The sequence below is a fragment of the Protopterus annectens genome, chromosome 11.part0, assembly GCF_019279795.1.
Source record: "Protopterus annectens isolate FY-2018-M chromosome 11.part0, PAN1.0, whole genome shotgun sequence".
In the NCBI taxonomy this organism is placed as follows: domain Eukaryota; kingdom Metazoa; phylum Chordata; order Ceratodontiformes; family Protopteridae; genus Protopterus; species Protopterus annectens.
The window spans coordinates 409,447,093-409,465,037 of record NC_056745.1 but is presented as its reverse complement, the minus strand read 5'-3'; the positions used below and the strand labels follow the sequence as shown (position 1 = coordinate 409,465,037).

The following is a 17,945-nucleotide window of genomic DNA, read 5'->3' as shown; positions in this document are numbered from 1 at the left end:
CCCACATTCATTACTGACGGGACTGCGCCCCTAGCATCTATATCCTGGGAGGCTCATGGGAAAACACTCCTGAGCACCATGGAACCAAAGGAAGCCCGGCCTCTAGAAGCCACGTCCAGCTTATAATGAGAAATAAACGTGTGTGGGGAAGCCCAGGTGGCTGCTGCACAGACTTCATCCAAAGATAGCCTAGAATGAAAAGCCACTGAGGTAGCCACAGCCCTGGTAGAATGCCCCATAACTGGGAAAGGCAGATCTCTACCTGCCGATGTATAAATAAATGAAATACAATCCTTAATCCACCTTGCAATAGTGCCTTTGGTCACAGGGCTACCAATCCTGTTCTCTGAAAAGGACACAAACAACTGATCTGATTTCCTCTCTCGTTTTGTCCTGTGCAAATAAAAAATCAGTTGTCTATGTACATCCAATTGGTGAACTTTGAATTATGCCTTGTTTGAAAAGTGTGGGAAAAACACCGGTAACTCAACGGATTGGTGACGACAGAAGGTAGAAGAAACCTTAGGAAGAAAGGAAGGGTTGAGTCTCAAGGATACTCTATCCTTATGAAAAATCAAATAAGGAGGTTTAACAGAAAGGGCTTGAAGCTCTGATACCCTTCTGGCTGAAGTAATGGCCACCACAGAAAGGTTGTCTTCCAAGACAAATATTTTAATTCACAAGTGGCTGCAGGCTCAAAGGGAGAAGAAGTTATGGCTCTAAGCACCAAGTTTAAATCCCATGGCAAGACTAGCTGTGAAACTGGGGGACAATGTAACCAGGCTCCTTTTAGGAATGCTTTACACAGTTCATGGCCCATGAGGGAAGGCTCATATGAAACGTGAAAATTAGAAATTGCCGCCAGCTGTACCTTAATAGTGAAGGCAGCGGAACCTTGTCTGAAAAGCGTCGCCAAAAAATCCAAAATGCCATCACAGGGGCTGTAAAGGGATCTAGATTATGTGACTGGACCCAGACAGCAAATCTCTTCCATTTACTGGAGTATATCTTTCTAGTGGATGGCTTGTGGGAAGAAGATAGGATATGTACCACTTCCGGTATAAAGGAAAGCTGTCTGACTAAAGACGGAAGTGGAGAAGCCAGGCAGTGAGCTTGAGGGTTCACAGGGATGGGTGGAACTGCCCTGACAGATGAGTCAATAGGTCTGGAACTGGATCCAGAATCCAAGGACCGTCCACGGTATATCTCCGGAGAAAGGGGAACCAAACTTGACGGGGCCAGTGTGGTGCGATCAAAATCATTTTGCTTCCCAAGGAAGTTGCCTTCTGAATCACTCTTGGCAGCAGAGGAAATGGAGGGAAGGCATAGAGCAGACCGGGGGGCCAATCGTGGACTAGAGCGTCCCTGGGTGACTCCCCCTGAGGGGGGATCAGAGTGAAGTAACTGCTGCACTTGGCATTGAGGGGACTGGCAAAGAGGTCGCAACAAGGTAGAGCCCACCTGGAGAAGATCTGAGCAGCAACTCGATCGTTCAGGGACCACTCGTGAGGCATCAGAACAGCTCTACTTAGCCTGTCTGCTATTACACTGGACTTCCCCGGAATGTGCATTGCCACCAGAAAGCATTGGGAAGACACCACCCAATTACACACTCTCATGGCCTCTCTGCAAAGGGGATAGGACTTGGTTCCCCGTGCTTGTTCAGGTACCACACGACTGACATGTTGTCGGAAAGAATTTAAATAGTTCCCTTGGGAAGAGAGATGTGAAGTGCCTACAACGCTAGTAGCACCACTCTCATCTCCAGGGCATTTATATGCAAGTGTACCTCGTGATCTTGCCACGTGCCTTGGACCGTCCTGCCCAGATAATGCCCCCCCCACCCTGTCTGGGAGGCACCCGTGGTCACTGTGGCAGTAGGGAGCAGAGGGTTCAGGGATCTCCCTTTGTTCAGCTTGGGTGAATGAAGCCACCAACGCAGGTCCTGTCGGCACTGTTCCGATAAAAGAATTGGATAAGGCAGAGGGAATTCTTGAAAGGACCACTGGACCGAAAGTAGCCACTGGAGTATCCGCATATGTAGCCTGGCCAGGGGTACTAGTAGGATGGTGGCCGCCATGGGACCTAGTAACTGAAGAACAAGTCCGGCTCGGACCTTTTTCAGAGGTAATAAGGCCAAAACTTGAGCCTGTAGCACTTTTATTCTTTCTGTAGGAAGGAAAGCCGTCATTTCTACAGAATCTAGCTCTGCACCGATAAATGCAACACGTTGTGATGGCAGCAACACAGATTTTTGCCAGTTGAAAGTAATCCCTAGGAGTTGACCCAAGTTGATGGTGGTCTCCGTGGCTCGAACAAGTAGATGCCTGGTGGGGGCGGTGAGAAGCCAGTCGTCTAGGTAAGGAAACACCTGGAATCCTAGATGTCTCAGGTGAGCAGTCACCACTGCCAGACATTTGGTAAACACCCAGGGGGCTGTGGTGAGACCAAAGGACAGGGCTCGGAATTGGAAATGACTGGCTCCAAGCCGGAAGCATAAGTGATTCCTGGAGGCCTTGTTTATCTTGATGTGATAATAGGCATCCTTGAGATCGATGGAGCACATCCATACTCCTTTTTCCAACAAGGGGAAAATGGTTTGAAGAGTGACCATTCAGAACTTGGACTTCCTGACGAAGCGGTTTAAATGGCTGAGATCCCGGATGGGCCTCAAGTCAGCTGTTCTTTTCGGCACCAAAAATAACCTTGAGTAAGTTCCTGATCCGATCTGGTCTGAGGGGACTGGTTGGATGACTCCTTTTTCCAGCAGCTTTGAGACTTCAAACGCTGCTTGATCCCTTTGACTGGGTGGAATGTCTGGGACTCTCTTGGATGGCAGAGGGGGTGGGATAAAGGGAATGGTGTAACCTCCAGCAATAATTCGAAGCACCCATCGATCCTGAGTGATGTTTCCCCAGGCTTGAAGATGCTTCGAGAAACGACCCCCGACTGGCTCCGGAGAGGCACAGCCCTCAGGGATGTTGGTAGGAGGAACCATGAAAGGACTCGCTGTCTCCTGAGTTGCAGGGGCCTCCCCCACCCCTAGGGCGACATCTTCCAGAGTAATTCCCCCCCTCCTCTGCTTCTGGAGGGGGGGGGTCACCATGATAGTTAGGAAAAGACGTCTGAGACTTCTTGAACCACATCTTTCCTCCCCCTCTGTGCCTTGGGATAAGGTCTAGAAGGAAGCGAAAAACGGGCCCCTACAGCAGCCAAAGTCTTACCCTCCTGCTCACATCTGGTGAGAGTGTCCTTCACTTTAGGTCCAAAGAGGGAGGACCCGTCAAAGGGAGTGTCCATGAAGGAAGACTTGAAGGCCTCCATGAAGTGACACAGGTGCATCCAGGCTTGCCTCCTACAGGCTACGCCTGCGCTAGCTGCCCTACCCGCCCCTTGGCTGCATAGGATATGAGCCTCATGGACGAGTTAACAATAGAAGACAGGGTAGACAGCTGGGCACTGAGAGTCTGGTTCACCGCCTCAGGCAAGTTACCCGATAGAGTATCTCCCAACTCCTTGAGGAGATCTCTTTGGAGCCTCGTAAAATGACACAGATAATTCAACGACCAAAAGTAAAGGTCGCTGAGGACAGGGTACGCTTTCCATACTGATCCATACTCCTAGACTCCTTGTTAGGAGGATGAACGGAAGCAGAAGCCTCTACAACTTCTTCTGAGTGGCAGACGCCACCACCATGGCATTTACAGGAACTCTTTTTGTCAAGAACTCTTTCCCAGGAGGCGCAGACAAGAACTTGTTCGGGCAGCTGGGAACTGGTTCCACAGAGTCAGGGTGTTCCCACACCCTTCGACAAATAAGGTCCAACAATTCATCGAAGGGGGGAGACACCCAGGAGGTGGAAGGTCGGGCTCCGAAGGCCTTGAGGAAGACCGACTCCTCCTCAGAAGGGGTTTTGGAAGGCCAGTTGCCTCTCTGTCTCAAAATCTCCATGATGTCGGAAAATGAGACATCATCGGAGGATGACTTTGGGGACCCCTCTGCATCATCGAGGTCTGTGTCTGAGGTGACAGACTCATCTGGGGAGTCTACGTGCTTCCTCCTACACAACTTCTTTCTGGGAGGCTCTTCAGGCAAAGACTTTGAAGGGCCCTCAGAAAGTAGGGGACCACACATGGGGGTATCCTCAGGCCTTCGAGCCTTGCTGCCTGCTGATAGGGGGGGCATCAAAGGCTTTAGTCGCAGTGTCCGGGAAAGGAGTGGTTGACTTGAGTGATATCACTGAAGACCTGGCCAGTGCGCTCCTCATGGCCTCAAAGGCGGGTCCACCTGAATCCGAGGAGTGACCCATCTCAGACACCACAATCGGAACAGGGGTTCCCCCAGCCGAAGCACCAAGAGGGAGACTCGGAGCCAAGGTCTGGAGCCCCGATGTATCCCCCTCTGGTTCAACCGACGAAACCAGAGTGCCGAAACCATTAGATGGAACCAAAAAGGTTGAAGCTGAGGTCGGAGCCGAAAAACTCAAAGGGGGTTTTGGAGCCGACCCAAGGACCTCACTCGACTCAGGCTCCGACGACATAGAGGTGGTCGGAGGAGGAATAATCAGAACCAACAAAAGGGCAGGCTCCGGAGCCAACTGGGCTGGAGCCAAGAATAATTTTGTTAACACTGGTGACTGGAGGAGCCTCTGCACCACCCTATCCAAATCCGAATCAGACAACCTGGAGGACTTGGAGAACACAGAAGGGGGTCGAAAAGTCTTCTCTAATGGATCCATCGTAAAGCTAGGAGAATGGCTCCGAATCGGCTCCAAGACAATTGGAGACAAACTCGGCTCCAACACAACAAAAACCTCCTTCGGCAGTGGCGGCAGTGGAACCGAAGAAGCCGTCTCCGGTACCGACAACATCTCCTGCGGCTCCGAGACCAATGGAGCTGAGGAAGGTGAAACAGTCTTTAATCTTTTCTCCAATGGCTCTGACGAACTAGACGGAGCCGGAGATCTCTTTTTTGTCTTCGATTTCCCACTAGGGGGAGAAGACGCCAAAGCTTCTTCAAAGGCAGATTTTACCAGGCCCTTGAGAATCAACTTATTTTTTCTCTCTTGCAAGACCCTGGAACTAAATGAATGACACACACTGTAGGACTCTTGCAAGTGTATAGTGCCCAAACAGTACACACAGATGGCATGGCCATCAGTCAGAGACATCTTATAGGAACAGTTGGCGCACTTTTTAAAACCAGAAGGCCTATGCTCCTTCTGATCTTTGCCTGACATTTCAAATCTCCACACAAAACCAGACACCAACACGAACGGGAAAGGAGGAAGGGACTCTAACTCAAACGCCCCTACAACCAACAAGGAAACACACCGAACAGGGCTAAGGCCCTCTAACTTAAACGGGACTAGCCCGCCAAACACAAGGATACCACAACTATAACTAAAAATGGAAAACAGTCACAAAACACCAAATACACAGAACGTAGCTATTAAAATAGCTTTTGGTTGGGAAAAAAAATTACAGGAAACCAAGTAAATAGCTCAAATAAGGTACTTGGCCACAGCCAAGCTAGAGACCACGTCTTCACTCAACGAGCGGCAAACGAGATCTGAGGGTTTGGGCGTGGTGCATCCTGGAATACAGGCTTAGCCCAGCCAATTAGAGACTTTGTGCTAGTTATAACGTCCGAGTCGGAGCCGATTCTCAGCTCAGAGCCCGTCAGTAATGAATGTAGGTGAGATAGGACCACATTACATCTACTGTCCTTCTCTGCTGAGTTTCTGTTTTCACACTGGAAGTGCTAGAAATAAGCGGTTACTCTATGTGCAACCATCTTGGAAGTCAAATGATCCTATGATCTTGACATGATAGCAGACATCCTGGCGATCAATAGAGCACATCCAATCATCCTTCTTCAAAACAGGTAGAATGGACTGTACCATAATCACCCAGAATTTTTTCTGTTTGGCATACTGATTTAGAATCCTGAGATTGCTCTGAGGTCCAGTGTATTTTCTGGAACTAAAAAGAACCTTGAACAGACTCAGGATCCTAGCTGGTCTGAGGGGACTGTTTAGACAACTTTTGTCTAGGAACTTTGAAACCTCTGTCACTGCAGATTCTAACTGATTGGGTATAGTATCGTGAATCTTCTGTCCTGCTTTTGGAAATCTAAAAAGGGTATTGTATAACCTCTGGTGATGATCCTTAGCACCCAAGAATCACAAGTTATTGTTTGCCAGGCTAGATGGTGCAAGGAAAAGCATCCCCTGATACCGTCCAGAGTAGAACAGTCTGGCAAGCATTCAGGGATGCTGATAAAGTTTCTCTGTGAATGGCCCACAGAAACCTTGATTTTGTGGAGTATCTCTGCCTCATGGGCGACGTACAGAGGGGCTGCCTTCTCATCTGCCTCGGGTAGGCCTGTCCCCAGGAATATCCTGGTGAAAACCTTAGGATTTCTTAAAACGCATTTTCCTTCCTCCTCTGATTCCTGGAAAAGGATCTTTGAGGTGTATAAAAAATGGATCCTTATGGCAGACAAGGTCTTACTATCCTCTTCACTCATGCTAAGTGTTTCTTTTACTTTTGATCCAAATAAGGTGGAACCATCATAGGGGCATTTATAAAGGCTGTCTTAAAGCCTTGACAAAACCACAAAGCCGCATTCGAGCCCGACATTGCATGGTAATTTCTGGCTGCCTTTGCTGTACCATCTACTGCATTAGATGAGAGTTTCATGGCCCCATTCGAGGAGGACTGTAGGCTAGAAATTTCGGCATCCACTGTTTTCTTGAAATCCACAGATAAGCTACCCTACAGGGACTTTGAAAGTTACTTGATTAAATCCCTTTGGAATTGTGACAAGTGTGCTAGATAGTTCAGTGCTCTGAGTGCCAATGTCACTGAAGCATAAGTCCATTTCCTCAGTATATCCAATGCCCTTGACTCCCTGTTTGGGGGATGGATACAGGAGCTTTCTTTGACAGTTCCTTTTTTGTGCCTGCTGCTACCACCATAGTATCTAGTGTGGGACCCCTATCTCAGTGCTTTCTATCTTTGGGGGCAACTAGAATCTTATCCAGCTTTTTGGGGATAGTCTCTGCCACATCAGCTTCCTTCCAAGCTTTCTAGTGACAAGATCAGTTAAGACATCAGGAGGTGGGACCACCCAGGAAAAAGGGCCAGATTCAAAAGCTTCCTGAAGGACAAACTCATCAGAAGGAGCTTTGGTGCCCCCCAACACTGTTTCATCAATTTCAGAATGTCTCCAAAGGAGACTTCTTCAATGAGGTGCTGGCGGGGCAGCTTGGGAAGCTTTCTTCATCATCTAAGATGGTGTCTTCAGTGAAAGACTCAGTAGAGGAGTTAATATGCTACCACTTGCAAGTCCACTTCCAGGAAATGTGCCTTGAGGCTTCTGAAGGAGACACCTCAAAGTCAGAAGTGGAGCTAGAATGATGTGCGGTCTCGAAGCTAATTGGATCCATCTGTCCCTGTTGACCAGAATAAGAGGAAGAAGGTCCTGGCTCTAGCAGAAGTTCGGATAGATCCAAACTATATGCATGTACCAGTCTTCTTGGTCCAGCCAAGGCCTTCTCCACAGTCTCAAATGCCAACTCAGCTAATGGAGCTGGGAAAGAACCATCCATTACAGCAGATTCAATTGCCTTTTTGACTCCAAAGGTGGACGACTAAGTTGGACCTCAAAACTGAGCTACCCATGGCCGAAGCTCCAAGCAGTAGGGATGGCTCTGAAAACTTCATTGTTGATTCCACCATAGAATCCCTGACTCTGATGTTCTGGCTCTAGGACTCTGCTTGGCCCAAATGCACTGGAGTCAAGAAAGTGAGGGGGGAAAGTGAAATCTGAAGTCTCTAGGGTTATTAGATCAGACACTGGTATGGCAGCAGGGTCTGATCCCATATGCATCAGCTCAAAAAAGGGAGACAGCGTCACAATTAATATGGCTGGTGTCGAAGGGTCTGATCCAGTTCTCTCATCAGGGATGGAGCTGGGAAGACCTCTAGCTGAATCTGTGTCCTCAGAAACTTCATCACACAGTCAATATCTAATTCAGTTAGGCTTATAATGGAAAGACTGGACATCAAAGAAGCTACTGATATAAGTCTCAATGGAAGCTTCTTAAGAACTGGAAACTAATAATGTAGAATCTTGCCAGCTGTGGAACATTGATGCTATAAAGGACAAGAACTGTGATTAAAAGTGCAGAAATGGAGCTCGATCTTTAAGTGTAATCTTATTCTAAGGACAGTATGTGTAGTGGAAGGTGCATCAGTCAAATGTATTGATAAGTGCAAAGTGAATGGATTCAAGGAAAAATAAAGGGACCAAACACAGCTTGCCTACATACAGAAATAAAACTCTAATATAGTACATACATTGCAAATAGTAAATTCAAAAGGAAAAGATACATTACTTAAGCATAGGGAAGGCACATAGTAGCACTGGGAAACAAAGGCTAAAACAAGTTTCAGATTTAGAAAAAGAAGGGCTTCCTACTTGTGTGGCACAAAGGGTTAAAGCAGAGCACAATAGCAATTGGAGTCCTTATAAAGACATTCTTTCAGTGACTTTAAAAGTTACTAGGGTATTACGTTGTTTTACTTCATCTGGCAAATGGTTCCAAAGAGCAGGGCCTTTTCTGAAAAATTTTTTTTTTCAATAGCTTTTTTTTAATCTTAGCCTGGATAGTGTGAGAATATTGCTGGCTACCTCTCAGTGAGAAGTTTTGGTCTCCGAGAGGCAGTTTCCTTTTCAGAGATGGGCAGTAACCAAGCTAAAAATTGTAACTACTAGAGTGCCTAGTAAAATGGTAGCTCTTCTTCCTATAGGGAAGCCAGTGGAATTTGTCCAATAGGTTGCAATGGTGTATATTTTGGCTGGTAAGGAACGGGCTTTATAGACTGTGTGTGGGTGGGAGTGATGGTTGTTAGGTAGAGGTTAAAAAGAAAAAAAGGAAGGCCTAAGTCTCAAATGTTGGTACCCATAACACCTTGGATGTCTAGGGAGGGATCACATTATTTCAGGTAGAAATAAAAGAATAAGGAAAGGCTTAGAAAAAATCTATCATGCACCATATTCAACAGAAAGGCATTTATAAACATTCACATACAGATCATTACAGTGACCAAGGTACATAATGCCCAGATTTAATGATTACCAGCATGTACCAGCAATATTATGGCTTCATCTTACCAAGTGTTCATTGAGGAGTGGAACTTTATCTAGAATGTAACTAAATATACTGTCAAACTTTAATAGGTAGGGGGTGACTGCTAGGTATGCTTTGTTCCACTGTTAGTGGCCAAGCCATTTCTTTTAATTTCTTGATTTTGAAGGCTGAGCACATAACATTAATGAGTCAACAATGTGAAGATAGGATATAATAGTTTATAATGTCCAATACCACCAATTTAACTAACAATATGGCAATGGAACTGGAACTGTCATACACAAATAAGAAGGAAGTATTTTAACTAAAGAATAAAAATGGAAACACTATATATCTATCAAGCCATTCAGGTTTAAGAGTTGGATTGGATTCCTACAGATACCCCTTGAGCAGCCACTGCCATCCAGAGAGATTACTAGATAAGCAGGGAATGGATGTAGATTTCCAGACTTTTTTTCACCTAAATAAACACTGCATGGGCACCAGTAGACAATTTTAGATTAATCAGTTTCCCTACCACATGTCCTTGGGAGAAGAGAGGAAACTAGACTACCAAGAGAAAACCCTTGCAAACATAGGAAGGACAAGAACATTCCACACAGAAGGCACCTCAGCCAATAATCAAACTTGGGAAACCTCTTATTGTGGGGAAACAATGCTGTGCACTACACCACTGTGCTCCCTCAGCCTAAGCATATACTATCACAAAAGAGATAAATGTTTTGAATATATAAATACTGGGCAAACAATTTGTAAATGTCAAATTCACTAACACCCACATGACAGACAAGTAGACACCAATGAAGTGTAAAGTCAAACTAAAACAGATTTTCCTTGTCGGTGGTAGAATCCCTACAGCATTCAGACAGGGGGGTGTTCTGCTACACCTCCACTCTTACTTATTCTAATGGAGAGGTCAGTGCATGTTGCAGAAAGTTAAATTTGTAAACATAGTAATCTCCATCAGAAACCACAATCTCTTGTCATGGAACACTGTAGGTTTTGACCACACAGGTGTCACTGAACTGTCTCCATACTGGCATTCAGTGGATAGAACTGTACAAAATGCATCACTTTTTCTAATGTGCCTAGTTAGAAGCATTAATGACCATAATGAATTAATAGCATATTGTTCAATTCATATACACAATTCAGGAACATGGATAGCTACAAAAATGAATTTTTCAAGTTGACTTTAAAAGGAATAATGTTTAAATCTACAGGTTCCTGTCATCATCATACAGCTCCAATCTTCTCTATAAACCACATTTAAAAAATCATTCAAAGCACTGTTTTCCCTACACAGGGCTTACATCCAATAATTTAATAATAATGTAATAATTTAAATAATTTATTTAGTTTTTTAAATGTAAATAATTTATTTTTTAATAATTTATTCTGTCTAGTAGCAGAGCAAACACGGACTCAAACTACACGGAATGTTTAGAAGCCCAAAATTCTAGGACTGGCATCCATAAGCTATTTGACAAACAAAAGCATTGCTTCCTCACTATTCTTTTCCAAGACTCCCCAGTTTACAATGTAGAAATGACAAACAAGGAAACAAGATAGGCAACATACATTCTTTGTTTACCTTCACATATGTATCTTCAGAACAGGTTGCCAATAAAACTGTGCCTTCTGTGTTGTTAAACTGACAGTGGTTGACCTGTTCCAAGTGTTCGTCGTATATTCTGAGCAGTTTACCTGTCAATGAATTCCAAACCTAAAAAACAATAATGATAAAACAATAAGTAAGCTCATTACCTTAACATTTTTTTTTTACTTTTCTGTTTTTACTCCTGAGTTAGAAAAACTAAAACCAAAGAATAAAAAACAGTTACAAACCTATGACATGTACTTAGTATCAGGAACATGTCAGTTCATAATGGTCCATTCCATGGTCTGTGCTGTTCTAATCCCTGTAATGCAGCTCACAATTTCCCCACTTCAAAAAAAAATATGCATCCAGATAAATGGGTACTAATCTATACCATGAATGTCTTCACATAATTGTGCATCACGTTACTTACATAAATCTGTTAGTTACTCACCTAAATATACCACATACCACAAACAAAAAGTACAGTTGTGTAAAATCTTACCATAACAATATATGACTCTTCACTGTTACATTACTGATTACATTAGGGATCCTCTGCCAAGGGTGGCCTGATGTCTGCCAGTATACCAGAGCCTTAGGTTGCTTTAAGGTACACCATAGGTCACACTTATGCTCCTCACGTAGTGCAGGGAATAAAGGTGACATCTGAACATACCATCCTCAGAACTGAGGGCCCCAGTAGGAATGCCAGTCCAAGGATAAAAAAGAAGAAACCTGTACATCTAGAAGACAAATGGACCAGGGGTAGGTGGGAGGGACTGAATACTCCAATGGGAGGGACTGAATACTCCAATGGGAGGGACTGAATACTCCAATAGTGAAGAGAAGGACATATACCGTTATGGTAAGACTACACAAATGTACTACGTCCTCCCCTTTCACTCATGGAGGTATTCATTACATTTGGGAGACTGCCAAAATTCAGGAAGAAACTTGGGAGGAGGAAGGACCAGCAGAGCCCTCTAGGAAGCCATGAAAGATGGCCCTAACAAAACCAGCTTTAGCTCTGTATATTCCATCCAACTTGCAGTGAATGACCAAGTATGCACAGAAGTCCAGTTAGCTGCCTCAAGAATAGAGTTAGTATCCAAACCCTTGAAAAAAAGCATGAAAAGAAGCCACAGTTCTAGTACAAATGAGCCTTAACGGAAAAAAGAAGGCTCTTACCATGAAAAGAATAACAAAAATAAATAGATTTAGGGATCGAATAAGAAATTGTTTGCTTAGACACAGCTAAACCTAAGGACCTAGGATGAAAGGAAACAAAGAGCTGATCAGATTTCCTAACGGTCTAAGTCTTCTCCAAATAAAATCTGAGTTGTCTATGCACATCCCTTCTCACTAGCAGATTGCAGAGAAAGGAAAAAAGTGGGCAAATGAAAAGACTGATTAAGGGACAACTCATTCACCACCTTGGGCATAAAAGAAGGATTAGTACACAAGGACACCCTGTCCTTATGAAACCCCAAAACAGGAGGACACATCATAGTCAGAAGGGCATGAAGCTCAGACACCCATCTGGCAGAATAAAGGCTAACAAAAGTATGGTCTTCCAAGAGCAAAGCTGCCAGGAAGTTCAAGCTAAAGGCTCACAAAAGGAGCCAGAGTCAATTTTTCCAAAACAAAATTAAGATCCCAGGGAGTAGGAACGGGTTTCCTGGGAGGCTTAATATGAATGACACCTTTAAAGAATTGTTTAGCTTCAAATCTAGAAGCTAAAGGAGGAGATCAAGGCAGACAAGCAGAGATATGATAAGTGGGCCTTAACAGAAGAATAGGCCAACACAGCATTGAACAATTCACACAGCTAAGAGAGAACAAAAAGAAAATCCACAAAATCTGGATCCACGTTATGAGAAAGACACCAAACAGAAAACCTCTTCCAGCTGGATAAGGAGGAGTTCTTAGCATCGGGTTTCCTGGCCTCCAGCAGGACCCTAAACACATCCTCAGAAAAAAAGTGTCTATGGTAAATCAAAATCATATCACCCAGAGTGTCAGTTGAAGAGTGGACAGGTGGGGATGAATGAGAAAATCCCTTGTGTTGTGTGAGTAGGTCCAAACTGTGAGATAACTTGTGATGACTGCCCTTGGCTAAATTTAGATGAAGAGGAACCAATGCTGTCTTGGCCAAAAGAGAGTCACCAACATGATTTTGGGACCATCCTGTTGAATTTTGAACAGGACTTTTGGAATGAGGGCAATGGAAGGGAAAGCATAAAGAAACATCCCCTTCCAAGAAAAAGATAGGGTGTCCACCTTCCAAACCAGAAGACCTGGGACTCTGGCACAAAACAGAAGTTGTCTGTTCAGAGGAGAGGCAAAAAGATCTCTCTGAGGAGTACCACACTGGTGGATTATGTCCAGAAACACATCCCTGTGAAGCATCTATTCATGGGACTGAGTTAAGGACCTACTCAGAATGTCTGCCACAATGTTTTGAACTGAGGGAATGTAAACTGCCTGAAGAGTCACTTGATAATGGATAGCAAGATTCCACACTAGGAGGGCCAGCCAGAAAAGAAGATAAGATCTTGTCCCTCTTATTTGTTTACATACCACATCACTGCACTATTGTCTGTAAATACCTTGAGCGGTCCTAAAGAGAAAAGATGATGTAAAGCCTGAAGTGACAGCAGAAGAGCTCTCATTTCTTGTACACCGATGTGCTCTTTCTGTTGAAGAGGCCACCACAGCCCCTACACCTTTAGGCAGCCAAAAGCTGCTCCCCAACCCACATCTGAAACATCTGTAAACAGCTCATGAGAGGGAAGAGGGAGATGAAAAGGGAGCCCTATATTTAAAGAGACAAGGTAGAAGAAGAATTACAAATTCAAGGGGATGTGCATGTTGAAGCCAAACTGACTTGAAAAACCAATGAAATGTCTTCATGTGGTGTTTACTCAGAGAGCACAGGGATGGTGGATGCCATGAACCCTAGAAATCTCAAATTCCCTGGCAGTTAGATGCCAGAGGAAAAAGAGTCTGAAAGAAGGAAAAGACTGTTAAGGCCTTGGGAGGAGGCAAGGATGCCAGCATAGGCACAGTCTGTATCCTACACCCCAGAAAAACATGGTCTTGAGAATGAGTCAGAAAAGACTTTTTGAAGTTTATTGTGAACCCCATGGCATTTTAGAAGAGAAATGGCAAACTGAAGATTCTGCAACAGGATCTCAGGACAGGATGCCTGCAAAAGTTCATCCAAGTAAAGAAATACTGAATCCTCTGAATCCTGCAAAAGGCAATAACAGGAGCAGGGTATCTGATGAATACCTTTGGGCAGTAGAAAGGCTAAAAGGCAAAGCAGAGAACTGAAAATGCCAGGAAGCAACAGAGAAATGAAAAAAACTTCCTGAAAAGGGTCTGAACTGGAATATGGAGATAAGCATCCTTGAGGTCCAGAGACATAAGCCTGAAGAAGCAGAACATGGAACAAAGTCTAAAGGGACAGCAATCGAAAGGAGGGCACCTTCAGAAAGGGTTTAGATGAGAGAGGTCTAAAATTGGTCTCCAAGTACCCTCTTTCCTGGGCACTAGAAATGTCCTGGAGTAAAAAGCCCCTTCCCTATGGGACACAGGTACCTCTTGAATAATACCCTGAGTCAAAAGATCCCGAAGTGCCTCTGGAAAGAATGATAGTTGTTCCTGAGGGGGCTGAGGTACACCCATAAAAGGGGGAAGGGATTTGTAGACCATGAAATACCCCTGGTGGATAATGGACAGAACCCAAGAATCCTGAGTAATCTGTAGCCAAACAGGAAGAGAGAGAGAGAGAGAGGTGAAGAGAAAGAGGACAGTGGCTGGGAAGAATAGGATAGTCAGAGAGCACCTGGTGTGTCAGGAAAAGGAGACTTCTGAGGCACTGACGTCTGAGTAGCCTTCGCAGGAGGAGCCTGATTGCCACCCTTTTTACCCTTAGGAGGACAGCAAGATTGCCTACAAACAAAAGCTGGGGTAATTTCTCTGAAATTTAGGCACAGAAGAAACAATCACATGTTTTAGTTCCTGTAAAGCCTTGCCCTTATCCTGAAGGGACTTAAACAAAGCAGCAGCTTCACCAAACAAATGTTTATTATCTAGAGGGGCATCCATCAACTTAACCTTAATATCAGCAAGGGTTGAAGCTGAAGCCAAGAATACCTCATCACTAACCCAAAAGCAGCAGTCCTAGAAGAAGCATCTGCTACATGTAACTACACTTGATGGAATGGCGAGCCACCTGGGAGGAACTCCTTAACAGGGAAAGGGCAGACAATTTACTCAGTCTGGAAGATCAGAAATAACCTGACAGACCTGGGATAGGACAGCCAGCAAATACCTGGGACATATGGGTATGATAATTAATAGCCCTAAAGTGCAAAGTAGCAGCGATATAAACCATTTTGTCTAGCCTTTACATGGACCTATCTTTATCAGAGGGCAGTAAAACTCAGGAAAAGAAAGCAATTGACAGGGCTTGTCAGAAGTTACAGACAACACCGAGGGGTCAGCAGAAGGACACTTGTATAAAAAATTACAGTCCTCAGGCACCCTATAGAATCTATCAGGTTTCTTGGGAGCAGGGTGCTCAGTTTCTTGAGCCTTAGAAGCACTGAAAATGCACCCACAATAGGAGGAACACCTGAAAGTCTTGGAGAATCCATCTGCAGCAACTCATAATACATTCTTTGTACCTCAAAGACCTGAGCACAATCCCATTTAAAGAATGCCATCATCCCGGTGATTGCGTCCCCAAAAGAAATCTCTTCGAAGGGAGCATCAGGACTGTAGATTCTTCTTCCTCAAATCTATAATACAAAGGAGAGGGAATTTGAGAAGGGTAAGCAAAGGATTTTTCATTTGCTGTTCCCTGTGCCTTTTTAGGGGAGCAGAGGACCAGGGGGAGCTGAAACAGAAACTCTCTAAAGAGTTTTTTAAGCCATCAAAGCACTAAACAAGCCCTGAGTGAAGGACTGTCATTCACTCTGTGGATCCTTAGGAGCAGGAGTAACATGCTTAGCCTTTTGCTTTTTCAATGGGACAGCCACCTTATAAAATTTAGAAGGCTCCAACCCAGGATTACATTCAATAATGGTAATAGGGACTTCTTCACTGACAAATATTTGATGAACACCCCTAGGCCCCTTTGAGATAATCAGCCATGGTTCATCCTGAATGTCCAAAGCGGACATCTGCAAACCCTCCTCGGACATGCTTAAAGTCAGATCCCCGCTGGCCTCCAACCCGGTTGCAGCAGAGGAATCCAGTGATAATGACAGGTGAACCTCCGGGCATTCACTCACCTTGGGAGAGACATTTGGCAGAGGCTGAACAGCAAAAGATTTCAGCCTAGGTTCTTGGCCGCCTTCTTCACAGACAGCTGTCCCTCACAACGGGAAGTTCCCTCCATCATTTCCTTTGCAAGAAGCTTAAGACGCTGGTTTTCATGACAAAGCACCAAAGAAGAGAGTCTACTATGAAGGATTTTAGGTATAAAGGCCTGACAGACAGAGCAGGACATATGGCCTTGTGAGACACGAAGGCAAAACAGACACTGTTTGTAGTGGTCTTTATGTGGAATCTGTCTCCCACATTGGCATTTACCATTCTTGGATGACATGAAACCCCACAAGCAACAGTAAAAGAAGGATAAGTAAAAACATAACCCCAATGGGGCACTTATCTGCAATGGCTTGGAGAACCAGCAACAGAACAGTTCAAACCAACGATCAAGAGATGGCATTTGGACTGGTGGCAAAGAAGCTCTGAAGATGGTACATCTGGACGTCACTTTTATGCCCTATGTTAAGTGAGGAGCATGTGTGTGATGGTGCAGCATACCTTAAAGCCTTAAAGCCACTTAAGGCTTTGGTATACTGCAACAAATAAAATAAAAAAACATGAAGGAAATAAACCACAGCAATGATAAATCATCCACAACACTCATTAGTTCACTACAATTTGGTATGGCCAGACATCGGGCCGCCCCTGACAGGGGATCCCTAATGTAATGAATATTGCAGCAGTGAAATGGAAGGACATCACTTATCCATGCATTTACAGAACTGACAACAACCCACCTACAGTACTGAATGCCTTTTCCCTTCACACATGAGGGCAATTAACAGCAAAATTACAGTTGTGTAAGTAAACCTCATTATAACAGTATATGTTTGAATGATCACTGTTGCAGTAACTATCTATATGGGTTATATCCTGCTAAGGGTAGATTTATCTATATGGGTTATATCCTGCTAAGGATAACAGTCAGCCAGCTTCTAAAGCTTATGGGCACCTTCCATGCCCAAACCATTAGTCAGCTCAACTTGAGCTGACTAAAATGACAGGTTGGGGCTCCAAGCCCTTCAAAGCTTTCATGTCAACAGAGAGGGAGTCAACAGAGAGGGAGGCAACAGAACTGAAAAGGCCATTGCTAGAAAACCTAAAATAAGGCCCAGAACCATGCAATAAAAATGCAAAAAAATAATGGGAATACAGGGAAGGAGCAGCTACTGCAGTAGTGATCATTCGAACACCTACTGTTATGGTAAGTTTACTTTATTTTTTTTATTTTACATTTGTTTATTGGGATAGTCCGACTGGACACAAGTCCATTTTCAATGGAGGCCCACGGAGAAAAGCTCCATAGTAAGTATCAAAATTAAACAATATGATTAACAATTTTGAAGAAGCAAATATGAGAAAAACAATATGAAGAAATACATGAAAAATAATATGAAAAAATACTGTATAAGCAAATATAGAAAAATAAGAGATATATATAGAGAGAATAAAACATAATTAACCATAGATATTCATGTGATAAGTCTACAATTTCCAAAAGCAAAGTTTCATAAGATTGCAAAAAGTTATACAGTGGTTGAAGTAGGCAGTGAGTTTTATGGAGTGAATGAACAGAAGGAATTATGTGATGCAAGGGCATGGCCATTTTCCATTAAGTGTGACTTAAGTGAGTTTTTAAAATGGGTAAGAGTTGAGGTAGAAATCAGAGCAGAAGGGAGGTTTATTCCAGGTTCTAGCTATGGTGTGAGAAAACAGAGCTTTTCCTGTGGTATTGTTAGCCTTTGGGATACAGAGTAGAGATTTGTCGGATGAGTGGACAGGACGATTTGTATTATAGTGTGTGAGGAGTTGGCCTACTGCTGGGTTTTTCCAGGATGT

General features: G+C 44.1%; 1 protein-coding gene across 1 annotated transcript in view; it reads right to left on the bottom strand.

Moving 5' to 3' along the window:
- The window catches only part of APAF1 (apoptotic peptidase activating factor 1), a 2,040,921-nt gene that overhangs the window by 1,206,977 nt on the left and 815,999 nt on the right, over positions 1-17,945 (bottom strand). Inside the window, exon 14 of the mRNA XM_044087206.1 lies at positions 10,755-10,886. Coding sequence (XP_043943141.1) covers positions 10,755-10,886 — 132 coding nt within the window. The remainder of the gene's footprint in view (positions 1-10,754; positions 10,887-17,945) is intronic.